At 41.2% G+C, this 24,627-nt stretch overlaps 2 protein-coding genes and 1 long non-coding RNA gene across 5 annotated transcripts; 2 read left to right on the forward strand and 1 right to left on the reverse strand.

The window, feature by feature from the left end:
• Nucleotides 1-858: 858 nt before the first annotated feature.
• Nucleotides 859-9,825, forward strand: JMJD7 (jumonji domain containing 7). 2 transcript variants are annotated; one of them, XM_007437550.3, is made up of 8 exons: nt 859-1,113; nt 1,933-2,086; nt 2,276-2,529; nt 4,312-4,368; nt 4,942-5,037; nt 6,247-6,323; nt 7,125-7,284; nt 9,625-9,825. In XM_007437550.3, exons 1-8 carry the CDS (start codon nt 1,035-1,037, stop codon nt 9,732-9,734), a joined length of 987 nt encoding a protein of 328 aa, XP_007437612.1. In that variant the 5' UTR covers nt 859-1,034; the 3' UTR covers nt 9,735-9,825. The 2 variants fall into 2 exon arrangements, with proteins under 2 accessions (XP_007437612.1, XP_088001623.1); XM_088145497.1 differs by lacking the exon at nt 9,625-9,825 and adding an exon at nt 8,742-9,611.
• Nucleotides 6,011-15,275, reverse strand: LOC148214937 (uncharacterized). 2 transcript variants are annotated; one of them, XR_015797000.1, is made up of 4 exons: nt 15,144-15,275; nt 7,654-7,787; nt 7,109-7,273; nt 6,011-6,299 (listed from the first exon to the last, which is right to left on the reverse strand). It is a non-coding gene; the product is annotated as an uncharacterized LOC148214937 (long non-coding RNA). The 2 variants fall into 2 exon arrangements; XR_015797001.1 differs by lacking the exon at nt 15,144-15,275 and adding an exon at nt 13,086-13,191.
• LOC103052232 (acyl-coenzyme A thioesterase 1-like) lies at nt 13,302-20,933 on the forward strand. Its single transcript, XM_088145496.1, has 4 exons — nt 13,302-13,417; nt 14,210-15,298; nt 15,414-15,616; nt 15,999-20,933. Exons 2-4 carry the CDS (start codon nt 14,845-14,847, stop codon nt 16,596-16,598), a joined length of 1,257 nt encoding a protein of 418 aa, XP_088001622.1. The 5' UTR covers nt 13,302-13,417; nt 14,210-14,844; the 3' UTR covers nt 16,599-20,933.
• Nucleotides 20,934-24,627: the final 3,694 nt, after the last annotated feature.

Here is a 24,627-nt window from a genome sequence, read left to right on the forward strand (position 1 = left end):
GGCATGTTGTGCAAACTGGGTCTTTGACAGAAGCACTCAAAGGTTTAACTCAAACACATTTAATGATTATATACTTTAACTTTGGTTTGGGAGTGAGCAGGCAGTGAGTCCAAACTGCACCCTTTTAACAAATTTTAGTATACTTTTGCCGTTTTTTGGCAACATGTGAAACCTGATCAGAACTTTTCTATTTGTGGCTTCTGTCTTCAGACTGAACCTAAACTGCAGAACTTGAAACCCAACAGAATTTCAGACATTTTCTATTCTGTCCTTCATCTTTTTTCTTTTACCACCTGGCATGCCTATATTCTAGGGAACTCGGTGTCTTTTGATGGAGAAGAAAACCGCCCTGGCTTCCACACACAACAATTCAAAGTATAGCTCAACATTATTTACTTTCTACATGAAAAATAAAATCCCACTAAATATCTCAGAATATTGGGTTTCTCCATACACTCACATTTACTGGGCCATTATGGCAGCACCCGGCCAGCTTTGCCTGATCGCAAAAATGCTAAGCACGCTTGGAGTTCCTTAAAACTTGTCTTTGGGAGATACCAGGTCTGAAGACTGGGCTGTTTAAAGAATCCCCAAAGAATCACACTGAGGTAGGATATATTGGCCTTTTGCACGACATACCTAAAAGCTTGTGGTGTAAACGCAGTCCGTACAACCGCTTGTTGTGACTGACACACGAACCGAAAAAAATGGGTCGCGAAAACCGCAATGAAGCGTGCTGGGTAGCGTGGGGGGAAAAAAAGCGGGGAGCGGCCTTCTCGTGTCTTAAAATAGGCAGGGGCGGGGGCGCCGCTGGGCTTTATTTAACACATTCTCCTCCAACTGCACCCGCAGAAGAACCGCGCAAGCCCGCCGGGACGCTTGGCTAGCTCGAGGCACGAAAGCTTCCCTCCTGCCCGCGACCAGGCACTGAAGCCGGGTCGGGGCGGAGCAGCGAGGCGCGCACAGCCTCTTCCTTCGCGGAGAGAGGAGGCGGCGCCTGGGCATGGCTCCTGGGCCGGCGCAGGGTCTCCCCGATGGCGGAGGCCGAAGCGAAAGAACGGGCGTTGCGAGCGGTGAAGCGCTGCTTGGTCGGTTTCCCGACCGAAGCCAGGGGTGAGCGGGGTGTGTCTGCGGGAGAGAGTGTTTGCTTTGAGGCACATTAGAGACAATGAAGGCTAATCCTCCTTGGTTCTTATAGTGCATAAATGGAGGTGAGAGTATCATCCATTTATAGACCAGAATACAGGAAGAAAAGAGAATGGTAACAATTCAGTATCATGCTGAATATTGCAGGGCATAAGAGTCCGCTCTTACGCAGGGCCGGTTTTAGGAGCAGGAGCGTCATTGCGGAAGCTGTCTCTCTCTGGCCAGGGCTCTGTGTTAAGGCGGTGTAAAGACCGTCCTTCGCCGTGCAAAAAACCCTGACCACTACAACCCCCACCCTGTCCCCCAAAATCTGCATCGTTTTGCTGCCATCTAGGGATCATCCGGATGTTTGCATCGCAAAGTTGATAGCGTCCCAAATGGATCATAGCACTCTTACAATTCCAGTCTCCAGACCGGTGTGTCTGCTGCTTTCCAGAACTGGGAGTGCTGATGTACAAAATGCTGTGCATTCTGTAGTGAAACAGTGATAATAAAGGGTCGTGTGGAGGCAGTTGGTAGAAATAAAGGGAGGCATGCGGGACATAACATTACCAAAAGCCCAGCCTCGTTCAGCTTCAGCAACTATCAGCACCAGCCAGCGTAGTGAATAGCCTGGGGTCTAAAATATCTGGAGTAGAGTATAAGAAGTAGTCTACTCCTGTTCTGTTTCTGAGTCTTCTGGGAAGAATGTCAGAATTATCACTGCCCCAAGAAAAGGTTTAGGCAGAATTGTCAATCCCTGAAATGATTGCACTGCTCATAGAATTTTTTTCCCTGTGTGAATAGAATTGTGTTGGCCAGAATCAGTGCTGTATCTTGAGAGCCCTCCGCCTCCCCTGGAATTCTATCGGGAATGGATCTGCCCAAACAGACCATGTATAGTCCGAAATGCTTTCAACCACTGGCCAGCTCTGAAGAAGTGGACCTTGGGTTACCTGAGGTAGGAGGCTGCATAGCAATTCCTCATATCACTTAACAGTGTTCAGAGCATATAGATGTCTTGATGGTGTTTCCAGCACATCTGAGAGAGTTCCTCCACTTTTGCCTAAAACATGGTGATTATTCTTTCTGGCCTAAGTCTCTGTTTCTTGCGCAATTATTATAATATCTCTTGATGTTTTTGGTGCAGGCAAATAATGGGCTCCAAGCTGGTGAGTGTGGCAGTAACCCCCAATGGTTATGCTGATGCAGTTTATCAGGACTGGTTTGTTATGCCAGAGGAGCGACATATGCCTTTCAGTACTTTTTTGGACATTTTGGAGAAAAAAGTAACTTCTCCAGGGGTGTTCTATGTACAGAAACAGTGTTCAAACCTGACTGACGAATTTCCTGAACTTATAGGCGATGTGGAGTCTGAGATACCTTGGATGAGCGAAGCACTGGGTAAATATTAAAATCCTAATATTCCAGGATTGGTACTATAGTAGAAATTTGCTTTCTGGCTTTGGAATGTTCCAAAACTTTGCATTGTTCATGGGGATGTTACAGTCAAAATTGATGGTTTTACAACTGTGCATGCAAGTGATACACCTTTTGATCTTGTCAGTCAGGATGCACCACCTTTTTTGAGCTGAGGGCCTTAGAGTGGTGTAGTAGAGATTGCCTGCCAAAAATTTAGCAGATGTATTTTAAACTGTTAATTACAGTTAAGACTACTCCATGTATCATAAGTTAAAAATCTAATGTTTAATTTATCAAACACATGCAGGCCAGCCCAAGGCTTTCTGGAGTCTCATGAAGCCTTAAGGCTACAAGCTGTGCTTCCCATTTATAGCGGAGACATGGGGATGGGTTAGGGGGCAGTGTCAGAAAAGTCACAGGGGAAGCTGTAATCATCCCATCAAAGCCCTGTCCCTTTTTAAATGTGCATTGCAACACACATAAAAAAGGGGTATGACTGATTCTGTAGCTGCAGCCACCAAGTTCACTTTGTTGAGCCCCTTGTGCAAATGCCCCTGATTTATAGATATATTTGCACTGGTGGATAGAGTTGTTTCCCATCAGAAGTTAATAGTGTCCCCTGGAGTTGTTGGTCTTAAGCCAGTGAATTACTGGGTGGGCTTGCTTTGTGATGGGTGCTTGCAGGAAACAAGGGCAGAGTGTTTGAAGAACCTAAGGATGTATTGAAATGGTGTAATACACTTAATTGAAAAATAATTAATTGTATTACATAACTTCAACATCCCCTGGAGTTCAGTAAATGCTGCAAGTGTTTTAGATAGGTGTTTTATGTAGAGTGTTATATTTTACTTGTATTATCAGCAGTTATTTGCCATCCCTAACCATGTCCAACAATTCCATGAATTTACTCAGTTTGGAGGCAAATTCATTGGCTTCAGACTAATCCCCATATTTTGTTTATGTGACGGTGAAGAGTTGGTAGTTTGTGAGTTAATGTGGTATTAGTTCTTCCATTATTCTAGAAGGGGTTAGTTTATCTAACTTTCTCCCTTTCCCTAAACCAAAGCCTATTATAGAAGATTACAGAAACAGGATATAGATTCAAATGTCTCAGATTGTTAGATTGCTTTTTACTATAACACTGAAATTGTATGGTTAAATCGTGGGTTGCTCTATATATCTATTATTTAAATAATTGCATCTGGGTGTTGCCAAAATGTTGCTGAATATTGTAAGGAATTTCCTGCTGATAACAGCTCTTCAGCAGTGAACTGTCTGCCTTAAATAGTGTTGGATCTTCTTTGCTGGGTGGATACTGCAGGAGATTGGATTAGATGGCCTATCAGATTCCTTCCAATTTCTACAGTCTATGATTCTCTGAGTTTCAATTTTGGCTTAAGGGAGATTATATAACCCAGCTATTGAGGATGGGAAAACTAAAGATCAGAAGGGAATGAACATTCATTCATTCATTCATTTTTCAAATTTGTCACCGCCCATCTCACTGCAAAGCAACTCTTAACATGAGCATCTCTTGTTAGCTGCTTTCATTGGGAACATAAAACTATTCATTCTTGTGCATAATAATAATAATGATAATGCATACTTCTGTGTCATTAACAGCTGTTTCGTCCATATTTGTTTAGAAAGGATGTTAAGAAAGGCTGCTAATCAACTGAGTGAAAATAAAGTTCTTTGCCAGAGGATCCTGCAGGATAAGATAACAGAAACCCAGACCTTCTCCTGATTTGATTTTTTTTATAGGAAAGAAGCCTGATGCTGTGAATTTCTGGCTGGGAGAATCTGCTGCAGTGACCTCATGTATGTATGATGAGATCAGTGCATTCTCTGCTGCAATTCATAATTCGAAGGCAAATTTAGGCATCAAACTCCTTTAGAAAAATAAAGGAGAATTTCTGCCTTTAGAGAACTTAATATTTGAAATATCATCTTTACTCCTAGTTGCAATCACTATAATTGGATCTAGTTCCTCACTACCACGTTGTAGCTACTTCATCTTGACAGATTTTTGGAGGCAAAAAAGTGGGTGAGAGTGGTGGTCAGAAAATACAGAAGGATTACAAATAATAGTAATGTGATGTCTGGACTTAATTCAGGAAGTCAGGTAGGGAAACTGCATAATGAAAGGCTTACCCTGAAACTCGCTGAGTTTTTTTAAGTCATGACTGCTGAATATCATTATAATCTGTATTTAAAAAGATTGGTGGATAGGAAAAAAACCCCAACACAATTCATGTGCAAGCATCCATAATTATTCAAGTTCTTACAATTCACACTGGTGCTTTATTTTTGCATTATCTTTATAATGGATGTAACAAATTACCATTCCCTCTTCCTTTTCCCAGTCTTTCATTTTTCTCCCTCCAATCTTAGTACACAAAGACCATTATGAAAACTTGTACTGTGTGATTTCTGGAGAGAAACATTTTCTGTTGCATCCACCAAGTGACCGTCCTTTCATCCCATATGGTATGTATTTTGAGAAATGGGCAGTAATGGTGTCAGCTATATGATATTGATACTTTGCAAGTCATTCAAAATATGCCTGGGCTTGAACTTCCCCAATATTTTGCTATGCAACAGGGACTGTCTTCTGTATAAAGCAAAACATGGATAATCACCATATAGCACGGATGGTACAATTGGTACATACAGCTGAGGTATATGAGAAGCCTAGAAAAGGAACAAGGAGATGCCAGTGTCACATCTGCATTTGGTCCTTGCCCCTTCTGTTGCCTTGGCTGCTCGTTGACCCAGGAGATGTTAACTGTTACGGGAAGATGTTATGTGGGCATAATGCACTACAATAGCCTTTCCCAACCTGTTACTCTACAGATTGTTGGAACAGTAATTTTCAGAACTCCTAGTCTTTGGCAGTGTGGGCTCGGCGTTCTGAGAGTTGTATGACTCAAACATCTGGAAGGCATCAGGCTGGAGAAGGCTGTACTGTAGACTCTGAACTTTTGGCACACTTTCTGGAAAAATCAGCAATCAAACTAGGGATTATGTGGGATTTGTGGTTTCGTTCCTGTTTTTAAAACATTTGTAAAAGCATCTAGGTAAGGGTGGGGACATTTTAAAATGGTGCTATTGTGGGGTAGGGGGAGGGCAGGTCTACTTCTTGCTAAATTCCCTTCCTCTGAATTTGCTGTTAACTTTGAAGGGGGAAATGTATGGTTAAAATTTTCCAATGCTGATAGCAATTGGGAGAACTGGAATTTGGATTGTTAAGTAAAGGGTTATATTTACCCCATGCTCTGACCCCATTCCAAATTCATCTCCCCCAATGTGGGAGAAAAAGAAAGCGGGGGGAAAGTAAGTTCCCGTCATGAATTCCCACAGAATTTATCCCCAGTATTTATAATAGGTGCTTATATGTGGAGTTATTCAAGAGCAAATGTTCTGGGAAAAATAAATTGACATAAAACAAACTGGTTACCTTTAAAATTTTTGTTTACTTAATGCAAAGATTTCCAGACTTTCTCAGATGCCCCTAGCAGTTTCTAAACTATCTGTCATGCCGCCCCAGCAAACACAGAAGTTGTTCTATTAAGTAGTAAAATACCCCTTGGAGCTCCAGTGACTTCACCACAGTGCCCTGAAATGCCATGGCACATAGTTTGGGAACTGCAGAGTTAATGCTAAAGAGTTTACTTGTATCTGTGCTTCATGTTCCAGAGTTGTATCCACCAGCAACCTACCATATCTCAGAAGATGGGTCATTTGATGTTCTAGAAGACAAAACAGCAGAGAAGGTATGCATAGATTTATGCTACCGCCCTATATTATAAGATTATTTTTATATTGCATTAGTTTAAAAATATTTTTCATGTTCCACTATAGATATAAATATTTGATTTGTATTTCTGCTTAATATGCTACAGTTCCGAGACCTATTATTTATTTATTTATTCATTCATACATACAAGCTACAGTGGTGCTTAAAAGTTTGTGAATCCTTTTGAGTTTTCGATATTTTTGCATAAATATGACCTAAACCGTGATCTGTTTTCCACACAAATCCTAAAGCTAGATAAAGAGAACCCAATTAAACAAATGAGTCAAAAACATAATATTTGTTCATTTATTTATTGAGGAAAATTATTCTTATTGAATATTTATGCGAAAATATCGAAAATTCAAAAGGGTTCACAAACTTTTAAGCATCACTATATGTCAGAACAAACATGACTGGCAATTATTATTAATATTCAGTCCTGCTTCCATAATAACACACCATCCAAAGGCAGGCAAGACACAGAGTGACATATTATGATTCATAATGAATAAATGTGCCAGTGCAAGGATATCTAATAACATGCTATGGATTTAAGCAAAAATAGGACATGTATACATTTTAATTACATAGTTGTTTAAAACGTTCTTTGATTTTTGGTTTAGAAGCAAGTTGTATTGCTTAATAATTGTGGAGAATTCCATTTTCAAGTATTTTTCAACTATTTCTCATTAAAAGAGGAAATCTTGATTCATTTCTGGAAGAAATCATTGTCTTATTAATAGCTATTAATATAACATTAACCTTTCATCCTTAAAAGGTACCCTGGATCCCTTTAGATCCAATAAATCCAGATCTGGAACAATACCCAGAGTATGCTCAGGCAAAACCTTTGAGGTGCACTGTGAAGTCTGGTGAAATGTTGTATCTTCCTTCTCTTTGGTTCCATCATGTTCAGCAATCATATGGCTGCATAGCAGGTAAGAAAAATGCCAAAAGTATCTTTAATTTGTAATAGCTACAAGCTCACCAGATTTCTCCATCAATACATATAATGACTTCATTCTTCTGTCTTCAATTAGATTTTTTTCAATGTCATTCCAAAATATCAAATCAAATCTTTATTATGGTCATAGACCAGCAAAAGGAGGGTGGGGCACAGTCAAGTAAAAAGCATAGAAGATACATCAGTCTAACAAAAGAAAAAAAATTATGAAAAGCTAGATTTAAAGGATATACGTATTAAAACAGAAGGTATATATAAAAAAACAAGAGTCCAAAAATTTTTTTTAAAAAGGGTTAGGTACATTAGATGGGTATAGGGGAGTATAAAAGATTAGTATACTTACCTGGCAGGAGAGATACCATGTTCATTCCAAGATAAGCCACCTGTAGATGTGGGCCTGGTTTCACTCATTGGAATTCTACTCATGGAATACTTCTGCAAGCAGACATGTTAGAGGGAGTCTTCCCAAAGAGTTACCTTGAGAAGATTGCAAGAGAAAGAAAGAATTGATAAAAATTACCTTTGTTGTCTTGTAGTAGTTGGAGCTTCCACGTGAAATAGTACTTATTTTTATATAAGGACAACTTAGGATCCAAGCCATAATCTTTGAATAGATAAGAACTGAAAATAATGTTGCATTTTAATTGGAAAGTTCAAATTCTACTGCTGTACTTTGACAGTTTAACAGTTTCTCTTGTGCAAACTCAAGTGAGAGTTGCATATACAGGTAGTCCTCAATTAATGACCACTCATTCAGTGACTGTTAAAGTTATCACGGTGCTGAACAAGTGGTACTTACGACTGGTCCTCAAAGTTCTGCCTGTCCCAGCACCCCTGGGGTCACATGATCACGATCTGGGCATTTGGCAACTGGCTCACACTTACAATAGTTGCAGCATCCTGCAGTCACATGATCACCATTTGTGACCTTCCCACAAGCAAAGCTTCCCACAAGCAGAGTCAATGCAGAAGCTGGCAGGGAAGGTCGCAAGTCACTCCTGTAATTCACTCCTGCTCCTACCGCTTTTTCTCCTGCAGAGCCTGACTATGGAGTACAAGATCCCAGGGGTTTTGTTACTCCATAGCGTGCCTACCTGCAGCACCCCCCCACCCACATTCTGTAGTATGCGCTCACCTGGCCACACTTGCGCAGCAGCCACTTGCTTGCCCTCCCACAGCCAGCAGCAGCCACTTACCTGCCCACCAGCCTGTTTGCGAGCTGCCCAGGACTTGCTTCTTCCTGCCAGCTTCCCTGTTGACTTTGCTTGTGGGAAGCTGGCAGAAAGTTGTGAGGAGATCCTCGCTTAATGACAGCAATGGGGACTGCTGGAATTGCCATTGCTAAGTGATGTGGTCACATGATGTTGCACTTTACAATCACATCACTTAGCCACAGAAATTCTAGTCCTAACCCTGATTGCTCATTGGAAGGATCGATAATGAAGCTCAAGCTCAGATATTTTGGTCACCTAATGCGAAGAGAGATCTCTTTGGAGAAGACCCTGATGCTGGGAAAGATTGAAGGCAAAAGGAGAAGAGGACGGCAGAGGATGAGATGGTTAGATAGCATCACTGAAGCAATGAGCATGAAACTGAGCAAACTCAGGGAGGCAGTGAAGGACAGGAAGGCCTGGTGCAATATGGTTCATGGGGTCACGAAGAGTCGGACATGACTTAACGACTAAACAACAACAACAACAACAACAAAGTGAGGACTACCTGCACCTATTGTTCATTTAAAGTGAAAATGGCGTGGAAGATCTTCACAATGGATTCTGTATCATCTCTCTCTAGTTCACACCCCTTTTAATACAGAGATTTTAAAAAAAATGTAAAGTCCATTTCCATGGAAAATATATGAAACTAGATTAAATTTAAAAATACTGTATCAGAACTCTTTTGTAGCCATGTAGTAATTCATACTAGTAATAAAGCTGTTTGCTGAAGCAGAATTGTTGAAATCACTTGGATTATTCTCCTCCAAGGCTCTGATAACAGAATCTCCAAAAAACCCAGTGCTTAGATTAACTGAGCTCCATAGAAAATCATTTTATGCAGATAGTTTTTATGAAGATGTTGCTCTGGTTTTAAGCAACTACTGTATTGCTGATGTAATGCATTAAATGGGCATTAATCTCTTACACATGAAGATTGGGTGCTAATAATATTAAGGGTAATATCTGCAGGTTATATCTGTAAGTTTGGTTCTCAGGGGCGCTGTATCACAAAGTTCACGAAAAAGCTTTAAATAATGGGGTAAGAATACTATTAATATTGGCAAAGATAGATGATATGCTTTTTCTTTCTTCCTCAGTGAATTTTTGGTATGATATGGAATATGATCTAAAATACTCCTATTATCAGCTGCTGGATTCTCTCACAAAAGCTGCACAACCAGTCTTGGGATCTTCTGAGTACAGCTGACTTCTACATCTGATGTGGAACTGTGCTTAGAATTTTTGTAGACCTTTATTCGTATAAGTTAAATAAATAATTTCATAATTGATCTCATAAAGACAGACAATTTTTTAGTATTATATGAATGTATTATAGGAGATGTTGGACAAATTGTACCTTACACAACTTCAGTGAACTGCTTTGTCTCATCACTGTGTCAGTTACCAAATTGTAATTGAGGTGAACAACATTATCTTAAAAAATTAGAAAGATTTTCTAGTTCCATTTCAATTAGATTTCAGGATAATGTTTGGAAGTGACACCATTTAGTTCTAGTGTAAAATGGGTTTCTGCAGATAAACAGTGTTCTCAATATTATTCATCATCTGTATAAATTTGTTGGATGAAAGCATATGAAATGGTGTTTAGTGCACAGTATCTGCCAGCTTCCTGTTGTTTATCCATTAGGCCTTCAAGCAATGCCATCTGTGAGTTAGTGCCTGGTTCACACATTATACTATGTCATACTGTTTGCACTGGGTTTGGCAATCATTGCAATTTAGCATAAAGTGTGAACTGGGTCATTGTGGCTAAAAACAAAATTCTGGCCTAACATGATGTGTGAATCCAATCTCTGTGAACAGAACTAATAGGCTAATAAACTAAATCAAGAAAACATGGAGTTAAGTAATTGATTCCCCCCCCACACAAGATGGCGACAGCTTAGTAGCATAGTCAGAATTCATCTGTCTGCCTACTTACTCATTCAGTTATTAGAGGAGAGTGGGTATCCCTCATACTAAAATGGGTAAGGAGAAGAGACTTAGATCTAGCCCTGAGACTCTGAAGCGGGTGAAGGCTGCCAAACAGTTAAAAAGATTAATGACTGCCTAACAGCCAACGTTGCTATTGAATACCAAAAGCCTCCTGACATCAAGGGTAATATAAACAGACTGTTAACTTTGAAGATGTTGTTGATGGTTTCATGTGTCTTCTCTAGTTGTTCCTTTTTTATTATAACAAAGGTGTCATCTACGTACCGGATCCATACTTTAGGTTGTATGTGAGGAAGTGCTATGGCTTCTAGGCGTTGCATTACAATCTCTTACAGGATTACAGGAGTCATTTACAACATACAGTGTAAGGACTGTAACAAACATCATGTAGAACAGACAGGCAGAAGACTAGCAGAGCACATTCACGAGCACCAACTAGCAGTCAGAAGACATGATGAAAACTCCTTATTCTCACATCACATGGACAGACTGAACCATAGTTTTAACTGGGAAACTCTCAGCATTTTAGAACAAGCTAAATCCAAAAATGCAAGGGAATTCTTGGAAGCTTGGTATTCAGACAAGGCAGCAATCAACAGACACATAGAGATAAACAGCATGTACACACTATTCAAAAGAGACAATAGAAAAGGAAACAAAAGACCAGAACATCTCCTCACCAGCAATCATCACCCAGATAAACAGAGGTTACCACCAGGCACACAATCAAGCAGTAAACATGCCAATCAAGGAACTATCAGAGGAGCAAAACAACCCCCCCACCAGCACTGGCGAGGCAGGCCACGGTATATAAATAGAGAGCAAACCCCAGCCTGTTTTAGCACTGAAGATGTTACCTAGTGGGGTAATGAAACGTTTGCAAGAAAAGAACCAAGCTCAGAGAATCCCAAGGACTCCACAGTTGAACCCTGAGCTACACATTCACCTCTAAAGGAAAGGAATACATTGCAGGTCAGTACTTGCTCTCACAAGTCTTCTGACAGAGTACAGGTCATACTCCAGTTATGACCTGTAGCCTATAATGAGATGAATGGGCTGCCAGCTGAATCAGTGGCAGACAGGATGGCTGGCTACTCCCTCCTAACTGCACAGACTATGCTAGCCTTGTTTGACCAACATGCATCTGTCTCTGTTAGGACTGATGACCTGAGGAATTAAATAAAAACTTATGCAGAGGTCTCATTAAAGTGACAACAGCATTCTTTTCATTCCCCTTGTTAGGTAGCTGGGTGTAATACTATGCCTCCTAATATGCAGACAGAAAATAGACCATATAATAACTACTTAAAGAACAAGGTGAACTCTGTGCACATCTCAAAGAGGACCCTAAATCCACTTACACCTACAAGCTGTTCTCAAACCTCTCAGAAGAGTTGATACAAACTCAAGGCAGCATTCCCTCTATGACACAGACTATTTCAGAACATCCCAGACCATAGGCTGAATTCATTACTAATGTCTCTATAACTTCATCATTTTCAAAAGTTAGATCTAAAGAACATAGCCTTGATTTTCCCCAACCCCATTAACCTTTCAGAAGAGCTATACAGAGAGGCAGGTAGGTAAACCTTTATTACTGTCATTGACCAACATACAGAGAGGCATTGCTTGCAGACCTCAGGAAAATTCAGGGGTCTTCACCCCCACATCCCTCATCAAAAAACTTTGGAGATCTAACACCTTGTCTAGCCTTATGGGAGTTTCCACAAGCTGATCAACACCCATCAGGAGCAGTGGTTACTGCCAACCACCTTCCCTCTACTTTCCTATCGTGCAAGGAGATCTACTACAGAAATGAGAGCCAGCTGCTCAGATACTCAACGGACTGAGTGAAAACCATTGCTAGGGCAATGATGGGCATGCCTTGGTATGCCCATGTAACAACTCTGTTTCATGAGATGCACTGGTTGCCAGCTTGCTTCCGGCTATAAACCCTTCATGGCATAGGGCCTGTTATCTGAATGACCACCCATCTCCCACAATATCTACCCAGCACTTTCCTGAAGCAGCACCTGCTCTCCAGAATGAGCCCCCCCCCCCCCAAGATCTGGATGACACCCTGCTGGTGTTTAAAAGGGCTTTGAAGAGGTGACTCTTTGCCTAGGCTTTTGGCTAGAGTGAGTGAAGTCCCCTTTGGATTCTGTGGGTTTGTTTCTCTTTCATTCCTGTCTGGTTCTTGTCATCCTTACCATCTTTTATTCCTTGTCTCTTATTGTATTTTTTTATTGTTTTAATGTTTTTACTTGTGAGCTGCCCAGAGTTACTGGGAATCAGGCGGCATGTTCTACTGCTACTAGAACAACTGTGGCAAAAAAAAGCAAAGATAGTATCAATAGTAATAGGCGCCTGGAGTGTAAACCCAAAACATCTGGAGTAATGTTTGAAGACCATCGTCATTGACAAAATCACCATCAGTCAGTTGCAAAAGACAGCTTTACCTGGAACAGCTTACCGTATTTTTCCGACAATAAGACGCCCCCATGTACAAGACAACCCCCACTTTTCCAGCCCAAAATTAAAAAATCAATATTTTAAAGATAGTGCAGAACACATTTTTATTTAGTAATTAGTTAACATTGACCTGATAGACTCGGTGGGAGGAGGTCCAAACCGTCTCTCTGCAGCTCTATTTCCAGGCTCTTTGCATAACTGATTACATTCAAGCACGAGTGAAACTGCCGATAGCTTGTCTCTGCAAACAGCCTTCCTCTAACTGGTTTGTTCAGCATCAGCTGATGTCAGTTACATAAGGCTCGTGATTGGAGGAAGTCTGTTTGGGAGACAAGCTATTTCACTGGTGATTGGAGGCTAGCAATAGGAGGAAGCCTCTCTGCAGAAACAAAGTATGGGCAGTTTTGTAACCGCGCGATTCTCGGCTGACTTCCTTGAATAAAACGGCCTTCAATTTTTAGGGTAAGGATTTTAGAAAAAAGTATCATCTTATAGTCGGAAAAATACGGTATATCCTGCAACAATACCTTTAATTCCATCAAACAACATCTGCCTATTCCAGGTCCCTGGGAACGACTTGATAAGTGGATGAAAATAGCAAATCCAGTCTAAACATCTGGCTGACAGTGCGACCAACAGTAATAATATAGTTCTGCTGGTTTATGGTTTCTTATATTATCTAGAGCAGCACATTTGAAAAGGCAGCTAATGCATTTTATCCTTCAGTTTAAACTTTAGTGTTTTAGTTTAATGGAAATGAGAGAATTTTAAGGAGAACCAAAATGGAATCCTTAGTGTGTCTGTTTTTCTAAGAACAGTTTTTTATATAAAAAAAAGTGAATGTGATGAAAATAATTTAAAAATGTGTCATATTGAAATAATAATCATCTGTTTTTAATTTCCTATTTGTGTGCTAGAACCATATGTACATTCTATGAGATCTAAAGCACACAAAAAGATGCTTTTCTTTGTTATAATATCTATTAACAGAAGACAAAGCTCATGTAAAGGCAATTAATTTAATATTTTGTTAAGCTAACAAAACTACATATCTGTCCAAATATTTCTAACCACAATCACCTTTTGGCTCCTAATGAACAGGATTTAGACACTACGGAAATATGTTAATGGACCAGATGTTTTTTATAAGGTAGTCTCATATTCTTTTGAGTAGCTTTGTTGTCCACAAAATCTCAGTGTCATATAACTAAAGTCAAACGTTCTCGTCCCTTTTTTTTTTTTTTGATTGCCAAGTCTGCTCACGCACCGGAGCAACTTCTAGCAAAGCAACTCTTACAACCGCTTGGCTGTTCGCAGGGCTGATTTGACTTCCGCTTGATAGTTCCTCCTCCTCGTAATTTGTCATGACTGCGTGACCATCATTAATTGGATGGCGTTGTACGATATTGATTTTTCCCCTTGCGTGGCGACTGATTGCACCTGACGAAGTGAGCTGTTAGAAATGTGTTAGTCTGAAGAGGCACTATTAGACTCTTTCCGAGTGTGTGCGCGCCTTCAAGTCAGTCTTGACTCCTAGCAACTGCCCGAATGCAGCTTTCTGGACAATATTTTTCGGGAGTGGTTTGCCATTGCCTCCTTCCTAGGGCTGCGAAAGAGCGGCTCAAGGTCCCCCAGCTGGCTTTGTGCCTAAGGCGGGACTAGAAGCCACAACCTCCCGGTTTCCAGCCCGCCGCCTTAACCACTACAACAAAATGGCTCGCTTTTTGATCTTTACGAACTACATTTCCCAGAAACCCTCTCCAAAGTGGATTTGTCCGCTCTATTCTTTTGGACTATAAACTGGGAGCGGAAGGACAGAGCGCAAAATAAGCTGGATCCGAAGCTGCGCGAGGGCCACGGGAAGCCGCTTGCTTTAGAAACCAGCCCAGATGGCCGCGCGCATTCTGATCTTGCCTTCCCCCGCGTGCCTGTACGACGATCCCGTTCAAGTGAAGATCGAGGGTCTCTCCCCGCTGCAGGAGGTCACAGTCGGGGCCTCTTTGGTGGATGAAAGAGGGGACCTTTTCCAATCGTGTGCTTACTATCGGGCTGAGCGTAACGGGGATTTGGACCTCAGCTGCTCCCCCTCGCTGGGGGGGAGCTACCTTGGGGTCGAGCCCATGGGCTTACTGTGGACGCTGCAGTCCAAGACGCCCTACAAACAGCTGGCTAAGAGAAACGTCCTCACCCCTTTCTGTGTCACCTACGAGGTGTACGACGGACGCGGAGTCACCGGCTCGCTCCTCTGCAGCTGCCTTAGCGAGAGGCGCTTTCTGGTCGAGGGCGTGAAAAGGGCGCCCGTGCGGGAAGGCCGGCTCAGAGGCACGCTCTTCTGCCCGCCCGGTGAGTGGCACGAGTGGCTGTGGGTTTTGTAAGAGCGCTGGTGAATTTTCTTTCCAAGAATATCTGCCTGGGTGGTTTTCTAATAAGGCCTGTTCTTTTTCATGTCTTCTTTCAGGCCCTGGACCGTTCCCAGCAGTTATTGACTTGTATGGATCTGGAGGCGGTCTTGTGGAGTACAGAGCAAGTCTTCTGGCAAGCAGAGGTTTTGTTACACTGGCTCTTGCTTTTTTAGCTTTTGAGGATCTCCCAGCCTTCCCAGAGTTCTTCGACTTAGGTTATTTTGGTGAAGCAGTAGAGTTCTTGCAGAAGCAACAGAAGGTAAAAAGCAAACTAAGATCATGTGTTTTTTTTTTGTGTAGAGCAAGAAGTAATTTGGTGGTTTTGTAGTCAAACCTATAGTGCAGTTAACCTGAAGTTTTGTTGGAAATGAAAACTTAAGTTTGCATTTATGAATCTCAGTACAAACTAATCTTCATCTGAAGTTGAAGTAATCTTAGATTTGGTCAACTAAAACGAATCTACTCTGTGTTGTAAAAAGTTCTGTTTGGGCAGCCTTCCTCAACCTAGTGCTCTCCAGATGTGTGTATTTTGAATACTATGGTTGCAGCACATCTGGAGGACACCAAGAGATAGATTTTAATTAATGGAGGGAAGAATGGATATGGATGTTATGGTGATCCTTTTCCGGTTGTTGTTTCAGGTTAAATCTATGAAGATTGGAGTCCTGGGTTTATCTACAGGTGCAGATCTTGGCCTTGCTTTAGCTACATTTTGGCCAGGCATCCAAGCTGCTGTCAGCATTTCTGGCTCAGGGGTAAATTCTTTTGTCCCTCTGAAAGTGAAAGGACACACCATTCCTCTTCATTTTCATGATTGGGAGAAGATCAAACATACTGATGATACAAACATAGTTGATTTTTCTGAAGTAATGAACATCCCCAAAGACCCATCTATCTGGCCATCCCGCATCCCTGTTGAAAAGTCCTTAAGCAAGTTCCTCTTCATATCTGGACAGGATGACCGAAACTGGAAAAGTCAGATGTTCTGCCAAGAAGCTGTTAGTCGCCTTCAGCAGAGTGGACGTCATGTGGAGTTCTATTGCTATCCTGGAGCTGGGCACCTCTTGGAGCCCCCTTATATGCCCTTGTGCCATGTTTCAGCTCACAGGGTATTTGGGGTTCTTCTATCCTGGGGTGGAAAGTGGAAAGAACATGCACAGGCACAGGAAGATGCCTGGCAAAGAATATTAGCCTTTTTCAGACAACACTTGCTGGAGTCACCTCTGAAAAGTACCTTATAGAGTGCAGTTTTGTACATGTGTACAAGAAATGTAGTTGAGATGTTAATAGGTGACAGTTAAACCCAGAGTAATGGTCTCTAGAAATGTATACTTCACCACTTTCAGGTATACTAGCAGGGCACAGCAGATCTCAAGAAGGCAGTTGGTGAAAACCCTCCCAGCTGGAGAGCCTCTAGAACCTTACACATGTAATAAATGAATCCATACCTCTCTCCAGTCAGTTGTAGTTTAATTTAGTCATTCATATTAATGCTTAACAAAAAACTGAATGTGACTTCCAGCTAGTTTCCATGGACTAGAGGTAAACCATAAGTACATATTAGGTATGTCATCATGCTTTTGGTGGCTGCAGTGAGCCCACACAAGTGAATTGTACTTGCATATGCAACCTACTTGAATACAGTTGCCATACCCTATAAACAACTTCCTCTCCCACCTCAATATGATGTACAATGTCTCTCCCACCTATACATTTTCATACACTCAGATATTCACAGGTCATTCCAGTAATGAAATCATGAAGCTTTTGCCACAAATGTCAGCAGCAGTATAGTGGTTTCCAGCCCCTTTGCTGTCAGGAACGCAATATCCCTTTCCTCTGCTGTGAAAGGGAACAAAATGATTGTGTTGCTGCCATTGACACTGGCAGCACAGTGCCTTGAGCTGCTCTACTGCAAGAGCAGAGACCATCTTTGGGTTCATCTCTTTCCACTAGGGTTTAGAGCACCTTTCAACAAGAGAGACAAAAAAGCCGGGCTCAGGCAAGGAGTCTGTATCTCAGCAGATGCTAGGTTGCTGACCCTCACCACGGATAGTTGAGAAATCTAAGTTGATCTCTTGCCAAAGACTCCCCTTCTATTGACTGTTTTGCTGCCCCTGCCCTGCTTTTTTTTTTTCTTCTTCCTCTTCTGCCCTTCTAGGCTGTAGTTCTTCTCATCTACTTGAGTATAGGCCGCCCAGGAGCTACTACAAGTTGACTTGTCTTTCCAGACCTGCTCATTTAGACTGAGACTTGACTTGAGAAGGGCCAGTTGTTCAGTTAATCCTTCTTCAAAGAGAGCCTCAATAAATGGGCAGATTTTTTCAAGACAAAGCTGAATGGATTGCTCTTTCCCTTTCCTCTTTTAACTCTAACTCAGTCGCAGTTATAAGTTGGAATGTTGTAAGAAAATACATACAGTGGGGCAAAAAAGTATTTAGTCAGCCACCAATTGTGCAGGTTCTCCCACTTAAAAAGATGAGAGAGGCCTGTAATTTTCATCATAGGTATACCTCAACTATGAGAGACAAAATGGGGGAAAAAATCCAGAAAATCACATTGTCTGATTTTTAAAAAATTTATTTGCAAATCATGGTGGAAAATAAGTATTTGGTCAGTATCAAAAGTTCATCTCAATACTTTGTTATATATCCTTTGTTGGCAATGACAGAGGTCAAACATTTTTTGTAAGTCTTCACAAGGTTTTCACACACTGTTGCTGGTATTTTGGCCCATTCCTCCATGCAGATCTCCTCTAGAGCAGTGATGTTTTGGGGCTGTCGCTGGGCAACACGGACTTTCAACTCCCTCCAAAGGTTTTCCATGGGGTTGAGATCTGGAGACTGGCTAGGCCACTCCAGGACCTTGAAATGCTTCTTACGAAGCCACTCCTTCGTTGCCCGTGCGGTGTGTTTGGGATCATTGTCATGCTGAAAGACCCAGCCACGTTTCATCTTCAGTGCCCTTGCTGATGGAAGGAGGTGTTCACTCAAAATCTCATGATACATGGCCCCATTCATTCTTTCCTGTACACGGATCAGTCGTCCTGGTCCCTTTGCAGAAAAACAGCCCCAAAGCATGATGTTTCCACCCCCATTCTTCACAGTAGGTATGGTGTTCTTTGGATGCAACTCAGCATTCTCTCTCCTCCAAACACGAGTTGAGTTTAGACCAAAACATTCTACTTTGGTTTCATCTGACCATATGACATTCTCCCAATCCTCTTCTGGATCATCCAAATGCTCTCTAGCAAACTTCAGACAGCCTGGACATGTACTGGCTTAAGCAGGGGGACATGTCTGGCACTGCAGGATTTGAGTCCCTGGAGGCGTAGTGTGTTACTGATGGTAGCCTTTGTTACTTTGGTCCCAGCTCTCTGCAGGTCATTCACTAGGTCCCCCCGTGTGGTTCTGGGATTTTTGCTCACCATTCTTGTGATCATTTTGACCCCACGGGGTGAGATCTTGCGTGGAGCCCCAGATCGAGGGAGATTATCAGTGGTCTTGTATGTCTTCCATTTTCTAATTATTGCTCCCACAGTTGATTTCTTCACACCAAGCTGCTTGCCTATTGCAGATTCAGTCTTCCCAGCCTGGTGCAGGTCTACAATTTTGTTTCTGGTGTCCTTTGACAGCTCTTTGGTCTTGGCCATAGTGGAGTTTGGAGTGTGACTGTTTGAGGTTGTGGACAGGTGTCTTTTATACTGATAAGAAGGTCAAACAGGTGCCATTACTACAGGTAACGAGTGGAGGACAGAGGAGCCTCTTAAAGAAGTAGTTACAGGTCTGTGAGAGCCAGACGTCTTGCTTGTTTGTAGGTGACCAAATACTTATTTTCCACCATGATTTGCAAATAAATTCTTTAAAAATCAGACAATGTGATTTTCTGGATTTTTTTCCCCATTTTGTCTCTCATAGTTGAGGTATACCTATGATGAAAATTAGAGGCCTCTCTCATCTTTTTAAGTGGGAGAACTTGCACAATTGGTGGCTGACTAAATACTTTTTTGCCCCACTGTAAAGTGGCTCAGAGCTGTTTTGTCTCACGTCTGGCCATGACAGGGCAGCTCTCTGAAAACCTAACAGAGTGGGACCAAACATGGCGTGGGGAAAGGAGCAGGCAAAAGAAAGATCAAGTTCAAAAATGGAGTGGATCTGATCAAGGGTTGCAGAGAAGAAAATTCCAGAAGGGGGAAAAAAAAAAGATTTTTGTCCTGCTTTTTTTTCATATACAACTCAAGACAGCAAACATACCAATACTCCTTCTCCTATTTTCCCCCAAATCAACAACCCCATGAGGTGTGTTGTAGAGTGACTGGCCCAAAGTCACTCAGCTGGTTTTTCATGCCTAAGGCAGGACTAGAACTCACTCTCCTGGTTTCTAGGCCAACACCTTAACCACTACACCAGACTGCCTCATGCATCCCTAGGGAAAGTGGCCTGGCATGTTGCTGAAAGTTCCCTTCTTCCCAGTTGCTTGTGTGATGCAGAGTGAGCGTATGCAGCCAGCCAAGTGCTTCCCAGTGCACATGCATGCACAAAAACACATGATACACAAGGGGAAGACAAACACGCAGATGCGTAACTTCCTCTAGATCTGTGCACACAGGCAACAGGTATGCACATGCTTGCATTAGTTGGAGAGAAAATACAGGCAGATGGATGCAACACAGCAAGAACGTACAAAGTGGGCGTGCTCTGAGTCCCAGGAAGCGTGCCCTCATTGTCACAGCACCTGTCTTGTGCAATAGCTTCCCTCCGAGATATGGGCAGCCCAATCCTGTTAGCCTTCCAGGAGGCTGTGAGGAGCTGGCTGTTCTCCCAGGCACCAGGGCCAGGATATTAGAGGAGCTGTGGCATGTGCACGTGTGCCTCTGAGTCAGCATTGACTACTGGCGACTGCATGGACAAGTCCCTGCAGTTTTCTCGGCAGGGTTTTTCAGAAGTGGTCTGCCATTGTCTCCTTCCTCCTAGGTCTGAGAGTGTGTGCCTGGCCCAAGGTCACCCAGCTGGCTTCATGTCTAAGGCAGGACTAGAATTCATGGTCACCGGTTTCTAGCCTGGCGTCTTAAACACTACACAAAACTGGTTCTCATTTCATATGTTTACAAAGAGATTTTTAGGGGCCTTGATCCAGTTTGTTTTTGTTTGCTACCCAGTATTCCCTGGGCAGATGGTTTAAAGTCACATATCAGACATATACTGTAAGTCACTCTCAAATAAGTTACATAAGTTATGCCAAGGAATTATTTACATAAATAAATACCTTATAGACTTTGCAAGGCTGTCCTTTTGTAATAATTTGAGCCAAAGTCTATTTTTCTGAATATTAATTTGAATTATATTTGTACTTAGGAAAATGAAGAAAATAAGGTATGTAAAAATCTGTAATAAAATTGTTTAAATATAAAAATCTACTAATAAAGAGTGTCATAAACATTCCTGCTTGGGGAAGTTTGTATGTATTTCTCTCCTGAAAATATGCTAAATGTGCAACCCGCAATTAGAGTTTATATTTATTATGGTATCAATTTTAGTACAGTACAGGGAAGTATCTGAAAATTATGACGCAACTATACAGTTTGAACTCTCTTTGAGTTCTATGGTTTTACGTATCAGGGCATAATAAAAATCATCTGGTCCTTAGCAGTTCTCAGATGAACAACAACACATGACATACCAGGTCATCATTTATTTTACAAAAATAAAGCCAAAATGGAGAAGCCATGTGTGAAAAACTAAGTATACTTTATGATTCAATAGCTTATAGAACCATCTTTAGCAGCAATAACTTGAAGTAATTGTTTTCTGTATGACTTTATCAGTCTCTCACGTCATTGTGGAGGAATTTTGGCCCACTCTTCTTTACAACATTGCTTCAGTTCATTGAGGTTTGCAGGCAATTGTTTATGCACAGCTCTCTTGAGGTCCCGCCACAGCATTTCAATCAGATCGAGGTCTGGACTTTGACTGGGCCATTGCAACACCTTGATTCTTTTCTTTTTCAGCCATTCTGTTGTAGATTTGCTGGTGTGCTTGGGATCATTGTCCTGTTGCATGACCCAATGTCAGCCAAGCTTTAACTACCAGACAGATGACCTCACGTTTGACTCTACAATACTTTGGTATACAGAGGAGTTCATGGTCGACTCAATGACTGCAAGGTGCCCAGGTCCTGTGGCTGCAAAACAAGCCCAAATCATCACCCCTCCATCACTGTGCTTGATGGTTGGTATGAGATGTTTGTGCTGATATGCTGTGTTTGGTTTTCACCAAACATGGCACTGTGCATGATGGCCAATGACAGATGGTCTCATCTGTCCAAAGGACAGTGTTCCAGAAGTCTTGTGATTTGTTCAGATGCAACTTTGCAAACCTAAGCCGTGCTGCCATGTTCTTTTTAGAGAGAAGAGGCTTTCTCCTGGCAACCCTTCCAAACAAACCATACTTGTTCAGTCTTTGTCTAATTGTACTGTCATGAACTTTAACATTTAACATGCTAACTGAGGCCTGTAGAGTCTGAGATGTAACTCTTGGATTTTTTGCAATTTCTCTGAGCATTGCACGGTCTGACCTTGGGGTGAATTTGCTGGGACGTCCACTCCTGGAAAGATTGGCAACTGTCCTGAATGTTTTCCACTTGTGAATCATCTTCCTCACTGTAGAATGATGGACTTTAAATTGTTTGGAAATGGCCTTATAACCCATCCCAGATTGATAGGCAGCAACAATTGCTTCTCTAAGATCATTGCTGATGTCTTTACTCTTTGGCATTGTGTTAACACACACCTCAGTGCTCAAGACCAGCAAACTCCTAAAACTTTGGCTTGTGACTAGAGGTAGTCACACTTGCTGATGATCAGTTGACCAAAGGCATTTGATTAGCAACACCTGGCTGCTACTTAGCCTCTTCCTACCTATGGAAGCAGTAAGGGTGTACTTAGTTTTTCACACATGGCTTCTCTATTTTGGCTTTCTTTTTGTAAAATAAATGACGACCTGGTGTAATATGTCATGTGTTGTTGTTCATCTGAGGTTGTATTTGCCTACTTTTGAGAACTGCTAAGGACCAGATGATTTTTATTATGTCCTGATACGTAAAACCATAGAACTCAAAGAGGGTGTACTTTTTTTTTCACATGACTGTATAATATACAGTTGCTCTCCTACTACCAAGATCCAAGCTTCATTTTTTAAATGCTCACTACAAACTTTAAACATTATACTTTATTACTGATATATCTCAATCCTATTCCATATATTAGATCTCATGAGACATGAAGGAAACATTTCTACTTAAATCAGAAATTATATGATAGCTCAAACTAGGGCTTTCTATCAAATCTGAAAACCTCACTTATTTGTTACTATTTTTATTTAATGGACCATTCAGCCTGAAGAAGACTTCTACAAAATATGTGGCTTATTTTAAAACTTGTTGTTCTATTTTGATATCTAATATGTATATTTTTTTGTATTTTTTTATTTGAATGGGCTAGCACAACTCAAATACTTAATGTATACACCTATTCTGCCCAAAGTGTCTGGGAGTCATATAAATTTTAATAATAATAATAATAATAATAATAATAATAATAATAATAATAATTTAAAAATCACATTTAGACCAGCTTAGTTTTCTGACTTTTTCTATTGAAAATGGCATATGAATATTTCTGATGCACATTTACACTGAAACTCAAAATAATTACTCATAGCTTTGTGTACCGGTAACTGTGACCCATTTAATGGGATTACCCTGTTAATTTATGAGTTTCAGCCAGGACTTTAATCCAGCAGTGCTCAGCAGGCATTTAGAATGTGTGTATTTGATGGGCCTCTAATCATTAGATGGTGGAGAAATATGACTTCAGAATTTGGGGAGTGGAAATTGTCATTAGGAGAAATGTTTCCTCTTCCTGATATTATAAAATTGATAGACTAAAAAGGTGGAGACGGTGACCTTTGAATGACATTTGATGAATGCTAGTTTTCCTTATACAGTATATTTTCTTTCTTGTAGACACCGAAAATAATTGAGAAAATGGTCTGTGACACGAATCACTGGAAATATTCCCATTGGACTATATAATTTACCAATAAAAACATCATGCAACCTTCCCTAACCTGTATCTCTTCAGATGTGTTGGACTACAATTTTCATTGTTAGCCAACCAGCATAGCCATTGGTAGAAGCTGGAGTCCAGTGTTTTTCAAACTTGGCAACTTTAAGTTGTATGGACCTCAACTCACAGAATTCCCTAACCAGCATTCTGGGAGTTGAAGTCCATGCATCTTAAAGTTGCCAAGTTTGAAAAATGCTGCTGTGATCCAACAAATGTGAGAGTCAGGTGTTGCAACCTCTTTTGAAAGGAATTTATTTATTTATTTGTTTGTTTGTTTCAATTTATGCAGCTGCCCATCTCATTTACAGTACATGACTCTGAGAATCAGCTGAGAAGAATCCTCATACAATCAGTAGAAATCTAGCCTGATGGTTAGAGTGCCAGGTAAGAACCAGAGACCCGTGAGATCAAGTCCAAACTCTCTACAAAACTCACAGAATCCTTTGATGTCCCTAAATAGAAGATTTCTGGTGGTTGTGGCTGCACAAATGAAGACCTATGCCTTTTTAACCCGTGTTGCAATCCACATAAAAAAGAACAAGGCTTCTATCACATGGGTATGGCTGCCATCTTGACTTTTTTGACCTCTACTGCAGACCCCCCCCTTTCTCCCTTGTGTTGCTGGGGGATTCTGGGAATTGAAGTCCACACATCTTCAAGTGGCCAAGGTTGAGAAACACTGGTTTAAATACTGTAAATATTTAACTCGTGTTTTCTAACTCCATGAACCATGTCAGAAATTATGAGTTAAACATTACCCCCCCCCCTGCCTTAAGTTAAGAATGCCATTCAGCTAAGATGATCTTTTGAGGGAAAAAGGGAAACAAAACCTGCAGGATGTGTGGCTATGCTTACTTGCTTTCTCCTCTCCTCATTTCTCAAAAAGTATTTGTAGAATTATATTATTTGCCTACACATACAAACAAACGTTAAGTAAAATTCTTTAGCATCTTCAAGGTTAGATCCAATGGATTATTACAAAATGAAAACAGGCTTAATAATAGTTGAATGTTTTATTTGGAATTGTTAAAAATGCTTGTTTATGTGTCATATATATCGATAAATAATTAAAAAAATAAATGAAACCTTTAAAACTGCCCCCCCTGCAACTTTAGGGAGCCCCCAAATATAATACTGGTCTTCTC

Source organism: Python bivittatus, unplaced genomic scaffold (genome assembly GCF_059951505.1).
Source record: "Python bivittatus isolate LINGU-HERP-01145 unplaced genomic scaffold, Pbiv_v1 ctg000480_np1212, whole genome shotgun sequence".
NCBI lineage: Eukaryota > Metazoa > Chordata > Lepidosauria > Squamata > Pythonidae > Python > Python bivittatus.